General features: G+C 36.0%; 1 protein-coding gene and 1 long non-coding RNA gene across 2 annotated transcripts in view; one reads left to right on the forward strand and one right to left on the reverse strand.

Moving 5' to 3' along the window:
• The window catches only part of LOC136251063 (uncharacterized), a 49,122-nt gene extending 42,295 nt beyond the window's left edge, over positions 1 to 6,827 (reverse strand). Inside the window, exon 1 of the mRNA XM_066043442.1 lies at positions 6,582 to 6,827. Coding sequence (XP_065899514.1) covers positions 6,582 to 6,655 — 74 coding nt within the window. The 5' untranslated portion in view covers positions 6,656 to 6,827. The remainder of the gene's footprint in view (positions 1 to 6,581) is intronic.
• On the forward strand, positions 5,938 to 10,357 carry LOC136251065 (uncharacterized). The gene is made up of 2 exons (XR_010698897.1): positions 5,938 to 6,095; positions 7,693 to 10,357. It is a non-coding gene; the product is annotated as an uncharacterized lncRNA (long non-coding RNA).
• Positions 10,358 to 11,413: the final 1,056 nt, after the last annotated feature.

Here is an 11,413-nt window from a genome sequence, read left to right on the forward strand (position 1 = left end):
ACACCAACATACAGATATTAAGTGAGTACACACTTAATACAGGAAAAGATGCACCTAGCATAGTCAGAGAATTAAAAGTAAGTGTCAAAATATGCAAACTAATATTCTAGAAATACCTGTACATGTAATTCAAAGAGCTTCATGGGTAGTATAAAAATAATCTTGTATGCCAAGCCTGGCTTTTCCAAATGTAATGTGCATTTGAGATTACATAAAGGTGTGACATATATGCTATTTTCAAATTTGTAAATAAGTTCATTGAATTTAAATATTTCACAGAAATCTCCAGCTCAGATTACTTTTCTAAACATATATAGCCAAGGCATGTACTTGGGAAAATAAAATGTTTTTACGTAATTACACCAAAAATGCATGAATATAATTAAGATTTCCCCTAAAAACCACATTACAAAATTTAATTTATTGTTAAGGCTTCCTAATGGTGTTTTGTGGGTTAAAAATGCTTTAAATGTGTTTAAGCTTACCAGAAGCCATGAAATGTTAACTGGATAGTATTAGCTATTGAGTAATCACTGGAGTATTGTGGTGGATGGATTGCCTTCTTGAAAAAATACTACTATTTGGCCTATGCTTTGCCACAAGTCTATGAAACTAGTTTCATTAATGCAGTTATGGTCTAGGGATAACTGATAAAGTCAATCATAGCCTTGCGTATTACTTGTGTGGGTGCACTCAATTTGTAGCATGGTAATACACACTCCTTTATCACCCTGTTATTAGAATAAGCCGAAACATTTTAATTGGTCTGTTAATTGCTGTTGTGCAACCACTGGATGCTGTGGTTAGCCATAAAAATGTACAGAAACCATTGGGAAACGGATGACCACGGACACTACAACCTTTGTTATCCGGAAACAAAAGGAGATATGCCAGTCTTGTAAACAGCACCCGAAACTATGTACATTGATTTCTACACGTTTTGGTGGTTGTCTGCTCATCATAGGGTATGTGGTTAGCTAGTTACAAGCTGCTGAAGTTGAAAACGGCTGGCGAAAAAGTGTTCTAGTATCGAGGAAAGCAAACAGATGCTTGTTTCTATGTTTTGATTGAAGAACACAAAAACAAGCAATAGGATCACCTGGATAGTGTTTACAGGCGTGCTAAACTTTATGTTTGCTTGTCGCCTGTCTGGTCGATTGTATAGTGTTTATATTCCATGGAATTGGCAAAATGATCTATTACCAAGCTTTGTCAAGCAGTTCTGAGTGGTTTTCCAGTAGAAACTCAGAAGTATCAGCCTTGGAAAGCGTTGTGTTGTAAAATCTTTAACTTTACGGCTCCATAACTCGCTAAGCCTTTATCCTATTAACAGCAGACAACCACGAAAGAAAGGGAAATCAACAGAAAATTGGAACATACTGTATACTTTGTAAGCAACAGAGATTTTATTGTCGGTTACCATCGTTTTCCCAATGGCTTCAATACATTTTTATGTACATCCAGAGCATCCAGTAGTTGCGCAATATGCAATTAACGCTAATTGCATTCCCAGACGCTTATACTAAACTCCCCTGCAAATGCTGTTTTAAATTAGTAAGGGAAAACCATTGAACACACAACAGCAGTGTAGTCATCAAGGGGTATCCAATGTCTTGGGACTCTCGTACACTATCTGAGAAATCCAATTAGAAATCCATTAAATATTTAGAAATCCCAAATCCCGATTCACGTACAGAATAGGTTTTCGTCCGTTCATGAGTTCAATTAGGGTTGCCACTCTATATAACATTTCAAATTGACAGTGCAAAGTACACCTGTGTCTCATCTGAAGTTCCCAGCTACTCTCTCAGGTGTTTCTTTGCAAAAACTCGAGGAAAAAACGTCACCGTAAAAATTGAAAATAGAATTATATTGTATTAACAAATATATTTTAAATATAGAAATATTTTTGAAATACTTAAATATTGGGACGCTCGTACACCATGTTGGGTTTTTGCTTGGGTGCTGGCTACCCCTTGGTAGTCATAATGCTTGCTGCACTGTGATCATTTACATGAAAACTATAGTCATCAAGTACCTGTAGTTCATCTTATACTATGACTTTTGATAAAATTCAACCTTTATTACTACTGACACTCACATTAGCATTGCCACAGACCACACAGAATAGCAAAATCAATTATAATAGTAAGTTACAGACCCGGTAGTAACAGGGCACTGAAAGTACGTATCTAGCAGCAGGGAAAAGTATCTATTAACAGGATGGGAGTACAGCATTACTGCACTGTCATAAAGGATTGATTATGGCTTGTAGGACTGGATACTGATACATTAGCAAGTGTTTCTGTGACTAGCAGGCTTATTCGTCACCAAAACATATACTGCCTTCTTGAAGCAATATCTTCACCTATGAACATGCTATTTTCACTCTGTTTGTGCCAATTGGTAGTTCTATAGGTGGTAAACCCTGTGTTCAAGTTTCATTTCAATCCAAGGAACTGTAAGTCTGTGAGACACTTTGAAAAACATACAAATTTGTATGGGAAACAATGTGTGGTTTAGAAATATGTACTCCAGACATTGCCAATCCTGAATTAAATTCCTTATACCTTTAAATAAAGTGGTCTATTGTCAACTTTTGCTACCTGTGGTTGAAGTTGGCAAATATTAGGCATATTTCATTACCAAAGATTAATTAAAATTCTTTAACTTTACACTGATTGCTGGTGTGTAACTGTATATTAATTATAATTTGGGTATATTGTTCATGTTTTCAAATTTCAGAATCACTTCTGCTTCCTATCCTAAAAAGGATATTTGCAGTGTAAGAAAGGCTTTAAGGCTTTACTGTTGCTGTTTTTCACTTATGTAGGTTTTGAGACATTTCTGCTTAAAGGAGTCGTCAAAGGCTGTCTGTGCTGTGCATAATGTATTCAGGACAGATGTACTGGATCCAGGCTGGAACATTACAACTTTAGTATGCATACAGAAGTTCTTTAATAAAACCATTCTAAAGCTCTGTATTAATTCTAAGAAGTGATTTATGGTTAAAGCCTTGCTGTGCGTTACTAGTCAGACCTAGCCAGACAGAGTCCACGCCAAATCAAAGTAATAATCTCGCTCAGAATCACGCACATATTTAACCTCCAACTTTGCCATCGTTTTGACGAGTGATAGTGTATGCTATAAGTGCTCACTATGGCTTGTTGGAATCGCTCAAGAATAAGCTAAACGAATCTAGCAGCGAATCCGGGATAATCCAAACATGTCACGAGATATGAATGAATCTATTAGAATTATCAAAATGCCCATTTGAAATGTATCGCAGATGATTGTGTTCCTTTATTGTGAAAATGATGAGCAGAATTTTTGTGTACTGAGCTTCATTTGGTACTTACCATCCTGTTTGCCAAGAGTTGCTCTTTCTTATGGTACTTGCGAATCTGAAATTCATCTTTTGAGCAAAAATATATGTGAGTACAAAGTGTCAGTACAATAGAAACTATGCAACTTATAGTGAACAAATCGGTGCAGCTGGATCAAATCTCCGCAAACTTCTTGATATGACTAGTTACATATTACTTGCAACTGAACTATTTAGTTACAGTTACATATTACCCATAAAATAAAGTAACTATAATAATATTACATATTATATTACTTTGTGTTCACAGCCTTAAGCTGTCACGTGTGAAACTATCACCTTATCATGTGACATGATTGCATTGTTGGACAATGTGCAAATCTTGGTTAAGAAGCTGGTGAATAAGCTTCATCCAGTAGGCTTCATTACTTCGTTGTGGCTAGGATTACTCAGTGGATTACTAATGAGATTAGTAACTTCATTACTTGTAGTAATAATATTATGTAATATTAGATTTGTTACATTTGTAAGTAAAGTAACTTGAGTTATATTACCTGTTTTTATAGCGTATTTCGTTATATTACTTAGTTATCACAAAAGTAATGATATTATGTAACGCGTTACATAAGTAACACGTTATTCCCAACACTGCCTATAGTGCATACATTAGTATCAATCAAATCTTTATTATGCAATTATTTGTGAGAGAAGATACATTTTTATGAAATTAGACATTTTCTGAGTGTGTTGAGGTTTTGACAAGTTAACCATAGTTATCAAAACTTTAAAGATTTGTAGTGGTACCCAAAAACTAGATACAAAAAAATTCCATAATGCAGCAAATTACAATTAGCATCCAAGTCTCCTTAGCAACCAACACTTCAGAGGATAGAATTACTTGAGGTACTTGCAGTAGAACTTGTAGATGAAATGCTCAATTGACTACATTGTTGCAGCACAAAATGTATAAAAAGTCATATTTACCAAGTGCACATTCCTTGGTGCATAATGGAGCAGAAATAATATGAGAGGTAAACAAACATCATGTTGCTTAGGGAAATAGTACACCAATGAATTTACCATATATTATGCTAATAAGCCCAAAACATCTGTCAAAACAACACCTATATAAGCATGAAACTGCACCAAAAATTTTCATGAAGCGATTTGATACAAAACTGAGTTTATTATTGATATATAAATGTCAATGTTATTGATGTGTAACTCTTATTGCTCTTCAGGCAGCTAAAAATGGATTAACCCATCTTGAGTATCAGTGTGGATGTTTATTATTTGATATACTGATAATTTTTGGATGGCAAGTAATGCCAATTTTCCAGCTGGTGATGCAACTTTACAAAATGTAGTACAAAACTCACTACTCTTAACTTACTACTACTCTTACTCACTACTCTTAACTTACTACTTTAAACTCACTACTCTTGACTATTTTCCTTAACTTACTGAAGAAGAAAAGGCTCAGCTAAACATGGTCTACTTTTATTTTTAATTGTTGGACCATAAAAATGAGTATATTTACAGTATCAGGTACTTAACTAACAATGCAAATACAAATCCAGTGAATATGTAAAAGTATCTAAATCACTAGAATTTACAATATCTGGAAGTAGGCTGTTCCAGGGTTTGATCACATTGGGGAAAAAACTATCGGATCAATATATGTGGTGGGTTGAGTAAATTTGCAGGAATTTCCTTGAGTGATTCTTGGGGCTGGAGTAATGTAATTGGTAAAGGGAGTTTGACAAATTTGTGAATAATCTTATAGTATTCAAATGATAGTGGGTTCTTTTTTAAAGTTACTGATAATGCCATACACTTATCAATGTTAAATTTTATTTTCATATGCCATAAATCTTCCCATTTTTATACTTGGAAGCAAGTCCTCTTGCACTGTGTTAGGACTGCAAATTCATGTCAGCTGTTTGCAGATGATTGCATTATTTACAAAACAATAAAATACTACAGCCTTGGGGGAGTATTCTATTGGGTCAGAGACACATCAGTATATGCATCCACCACACAAATTACTCGTTGTGTTTGATCTGAAAGGAATGAAGATATCCTGTGCCCTCTGATGCTATAGTATTCCAATTTTAATGTGAGATTATGGTGCGAAACTTTATCAAAGGCTTTACTAAAGTCTAATAGGATTGCATGAGTTCACAGATAAGTCATGACAAACTTTGATAAGCTGCAGCTCTGCTGAATGATGTTTATGAAAGCTGAACTGAATTTCAGAAAGAATACCAAGTGTGGCATAACATTTGTATGAAAATATGTTCTAACATATATATGTATATATATATATATTAGATAAAGCTCTGCCGCGAGTCCTATACGGGAAATATAGCACGAAAAGAGTGGGCGAGAGACAAATATAGCACGAGGCGAAGCTGAGTGCTATATTTCGTCTCGAGACCACTCTTTGAGTACTATATTTCCCGTATAGCACGAGTGAAAGGCAGTGTTTTATCTGGTACGGGTACTGATAAAAGCCGAGATGGAAAGGAATCAATCGGGGCGCGCGCCAAGCTTAAAATCGTTTGAAACAGATTGTGCACTATTTCCAACTGTCACACAATAAACTAGAATTATGCTAGAATTAGTTTGTTTTTGTTTATAGGCATGCTAGTAATCGTTCGCTCGAAAGTTCTAATAAATGCCCACCACGTGGCAAGGTGTGTGTAAATAAAATCCATCCAGTTTAGTTTAATCCTGATGTAGAAGTACTTCCTTATCATTCCAAAAGGTAAACTACTGTAGTATTTTCATGTTGTAGCGGTATTCAAGTCTTTTTGTACAAGTGTCGCTGGTTTTCTGAAGCGACTATAATTCTACCATTATTGGCAGCGATTTACGAGAGTTAGCAAACTGCAGTATGTTATATTAACAGTGCTTACAAGAAATAGGTTAACAGCTTAGCTAAATGATCGTTGTTCAGCTTAGACGATTGTACAACGCATTATTGCAGTGGGCATTAAATAGACCCGTTGAGCAAATGTTTTCTAGCATGTCTATAGCAGAAGCGAACTAATTCTAGAACAATTCTAGTTATTGCGTGAAAGTTGAAAACAGTGCACAATCTGTTTTAAAAGATTTTAACTTGGCGCACGCCCCCTATTGGTTCTTTTTTTTATTGGTTCCGTTCCATTCCGGCTTTCATCAGTACCCATCTGGTATTGAGAACTATCAACTTGAGGTACACACAAGACACACGAAACGATTAGAAACTCACGGAGGAGTGTTATCATTGGTAGAATAGGCATTGCGCCTGTGTTTAGCCTGCGTTGCACTGTGCTGCGCCTTCATTAGTCGTTTTGTGAGTCTAGTCCGTCTTCTCAATACGTAAAGGTTTTGATTGTGGTATATTAATAAGCATATTTCCTTGATATTCCTAGGACTCGTCCATTTATGTGAGCAAAACGTACTAAGAACGTTCACTGCTGCTGACCACAAGAAACCATCATCGAAATCTTCAAGTGTGTCTATAAATACAATCCAGTGGTTTGGCTCTCACTGGTTGGGTTGATTGGTCAGCCAGCACAGTCTCTACACTGGCTTTGTACTGACCAGAATGAGTGATTACTCACTATCAGCCTACAAAGTAGACCTGGCAGTTCTTTAAATACCTGGTACCTGATATAGAACTGTGCCCAATATAGAACACTTGCACCTTTATGGCGAATATAGAGCACTTTGATACTCCCATGCAAAGTTCTTTATATACATGTGACCAAATTTGACAAAAACCAGGCTTCCACGCACATCCAATTCTTTGACTGACCAACTGTAACATGGCCTACCAGCATGTTATTGACCTGAAGGTTTCACACAATACTTTCATAACATCACAACACTACAGGTGAAAGTTTGATGCTGATGGCATATTCCTACTTTATGTTATGAGCTCTCAAAGTCATAAAACCGAATGTTTGTGAAAGCCTGGTTTTGTCAATTCAGTCACACACACACACATACACAAGTATGGTCTATGGGTCTTTTCGATTTCCTTTTTTTGAACAATGGAGTAACTAGCACTTGTTTCCAGTCCCTTGGTAGTATGTGGCATGTGATTCATGTTTGCATTCTACTTTAAAGAGGTGATCTTTCTATACAGGAGGCCATTAGACTGTTGCACTGTTAAAAGCTTGATTATACTGATGGAAGGAAACTGTGCTCATATTATTAGAAATGTGTATTATATCCACTTGTCTGGACTTTGTTACTGTCTGCAAATGGAGCCACACCCATTCATAGAGTTGTGTGTTGTGTACTGTATTAAAGTATACATACCGTTTTACAGTTACTACTGGTTACAATTAATGCCATTTCTTTTTTGTGCTCAGATATGACAAGAATTTTGTTCTTTGATGGAGAAAACTTAATTTTTAGGTACTCATGCCATGTCCCATGTTGTAACGGTATATTTGTGTTCTGTACATGTACTGGAATGTTTTGCATGTACACGTCTTGTGACAACCGCTAACCTAATTATTGTATAATGACATAGTTTTATTTACTTAATGTTGGCTATACACTGACCATTTTCAGTCACACACCTTGACTGGTTTTCTACACTGCTCCGTGATATTCTTCAAGCTGCGCAAGTTATGTTAGAGACAGTAAATGCACCGGCTCCCTCTATCATATCTGGTAATGTGGGGGCAGTGTATAATATTATAGTTAGCAAGCTTTGCCTAATATAGCTACACTACATACTATTTCAGTAACATACCACCACAGCCTTCTACATATAGCTATAGTGTGCTCTGTACCTTTCTTCAAGTTATCCCCCTGTAGAGCAAATCATGTGGGGATGGTTAGTTCTAATTTCAAGCTAGAGCAATACTAGTACATGCCCTCTGGGGTACACAAACTAGCTAAATGGTATAATTGTAAATAATAGTACAAATAGTATACATAGTTGACAGTTGGTTCATGATTTGTATTGCAGAATAGCTACCAAAATGCCAGAACTACGTACTTGAGGAGCTAGCAAGTTACTATTGAATGATCATGAGCTAGCTGGTTACCTGAACTAGCTAGTTAGACTACTTCTGTGGAGAAGCGAAGCTTTAGCTATGTACTATACTACATTCATTGTAAACCTGTTAGACAAGCTGGTGAGAAGCCATACAAGACAGGTGGATATGAAATCATTAATAAGATTATACAATTTCCAAAGGCTAGTGCCGGTTGTCATAGGTACTGATGCACCTTTCAGATAACACACATTTCTCTGTAACTATAGCTAGCCTAGCTCACAATCATGTGCTGTTATACATGCTAGTAGTATGCATTGCTTTTCTATAGCTACATATTGCTTTAGCTTGATTGGTCTTTGATTGCATACACACATACACACGAAAACAAGTTTACAATACAGCTTTTCAAATGAATAAACAAAAGAAAGAAAAAGGAAGTCTTAATGCTGAAACTGTAGGAAGAGAAGTAAACTCTGCCCAATCCTGTGCCGATGGAATCGTTAGCTATAATTATGCAGAGTGCTACTAATAGCTACATTTTTGAAAACAAAGTGGATATAGTGCCAGCACCGGTTATGAACATGAACAGCCATTTTACCGGCACAAGTCCATCATTTACTGGACTATCAAACACTACAGTTGTATCTAGGCGAGCTAGGGTTGGTACGAGTCCAATATTACAGTAATTTGTAAAATAATGGAGCATATCATAGCAAGTCAAATTATGAAGCATTTGGAGGACCAGAATATCCTTTCAGACAACCAGTTTGGATTTAGATCAAAATATTACTGTGAGACTCAACTACTCATTACTATTAATGACATTGCAAAAGATATTGACAGGAACCTGCAAGTTGATGCTGCTATACCAGACTTTTTTAAAGCATTCAACAAAGTAGCTCATTCTAGACTTCCGAGTCTCTACAAATTGAATTACTATGGTAGCTATAAGAGGAACTGTCTTACAATGGTTAGAGTCCTTCCTTCATGGTCGTACCCAACAGGTTGTAGTAGAAGGCTCTAGCTCTTCTACATGTCAAGTTACATCCAGTGTTCCACAAGTTTCCGTACTTGATCCTGTGTTGTTTTTAATTTACATTAACAATATTGTAACAAACATCAAGAGTGAAATTAGATTATTTGCAGACGACATTCTACTCTACTACGCCCAACAATCACAGAATACTGCAAAATGACTTAGATTCCCTAACACAATGGGCTAGCAACTGCATGGCTGATAGAATTTAACATTCCCAAATGCTATATTTTACAATTTACAAGCCACCACAATAAAAAAACTTTTACGTATAAAATGTCTAATATTCCATTGAATATTGTATCAGAGCACACCTATCTTGGTATCCGCCTTCATCATACACTACCTTGGGAACCTCACGTTAACTACATTTGCGGAAAGGAAAACCGTCTTCTTGAATTTTTGAAGAGGAATTTATATAATGCCCCTATACAAATCAAAGAACACTTATACAAACAATTATTGTTACCTTCTATTGAATACTGCTCATCCATCTGGGATCCTTATCACCAAACAACAGTCAGCAAATTAGAAATGATCCAACACCGAGCTGCAAGATTTCAGTGTTCTTAATAAACCATGACACAGATCCAGTCAACAACACAGTAGCTATTACACATAGCGATGCTCAATTACCTTCAATGGCCAAGTGTAAAAAGTAGGGGAAGGAATGCTAGACTTATCTTATTATTCAAGATTGTGAGAAACTTACTGGTGCTACCAAATTGTTTACCTCAGCCAACCCCTGTATCATATACTCGTGCCAATAATCCCCTCAAAGTTGCACAGCTGCAATCCAGAATTGATTTATACAAGTATTCTTTTCTGCCAAGAAAAATTATTGATTGGAATAACTTGAAAATTGATACAATTAACCTTGACACTTTTAAGAACATTATAGATAAGCTAAATAATTTGTGATCATGATTTGTAATTCACATTAGCATGTTTCCCCTGGTGGGCTTTGCTAATTAATTAATAAAATGTAAATGTTCGTCATAATGGCGCATGTATAGAAGTAAGTGTAACGTTGCAAGTTCATTAAAGTATCTATCTTGAAAGTATAAGACTATAGTAGCTACAAGGATCTGTATAGATACTATACAGCAATCCAATTGTTATAGTTAGCTAATTAAATCTAGCCGGTAAAACAATAAGCAACTGTAGTAAAAAAAATGGTTTAGCAAGCTAATATCGCCTTGATTCTGGCGGCCCTGAGTGAATGCTGGTCTTTCCAGCTGTCCAGCACTTTAACAGCTATACTGTTAAAATTCAGCTGTAACCAAAGCACCTTTAGGGGTGTCCAGTTGCATGTTTAAAAACAACTCCCTTCAGGTGTTAGAAAAGGTGCTGTAGTGATACTTGGAGGGTATGAAAGAAGAGTGCTAAAAGTGCTGCAAAATATAACACCAGAATGTAAAAGTGCTACAAGAAGTATAAATTCAGGGTGTGTGCATGGTGGGGTACACTGCCTTCATTTTAATTTCCAACACTTGTGGGGGGTGGAGCTCCTCTTATCCCTTCATTGTCATAAATGGTTTATTCAGGAAACACATAATATTATGACCTGTGAAATACAGCAATTCAACAGGATTACAAATACATGTACTTGCTTGTCTTTCTACACTTTATATGTAAGTTGCAATTTGTACTTATAACGAAACTACCAAAGAAACTTTTAAATGTGGAATTTCATTCACAGAAACATCCTTGTAGATGCAAAGAGTGTTCCATTACACCTCATCAATGAAATGTAGTTGCATTGATTATCAATGCCGCCTACATGCAGAAGTGCAGCACTTCATGCATATAGTAAACAAGTTTCCTTTAGCACAATGGAAAAGCATTTATGCAACTATTGTTGTAAACTTCATATGCGTGCCTTGGCAAGTTACAATAGTTTTAAATCTAAACCATTTATCTCTGTGATTTTGATCAGTTTTCCAAACAGAAATGCATCAATTTATTACCTTTCAGGTACTTGTAGAGTTCCTCCAAATAAGAATGAAAATCTGATGAATTTAATGAGCAAGCTAGCTCACTACA

Source organism: Dysidea avara, chromosome 3 (genome assembly GCF_963678975.1).
Source record: "Dysidea avara chromosome 3, odDysAvar1.4, whole genome shotgun sequence".
NCBI classification, from domain to species: Eukaryota; Metazoa; Porifera; class Demospongiae; order Dictyoceratida; family Dysideidae; genus Dysidea; species Dysidea avara.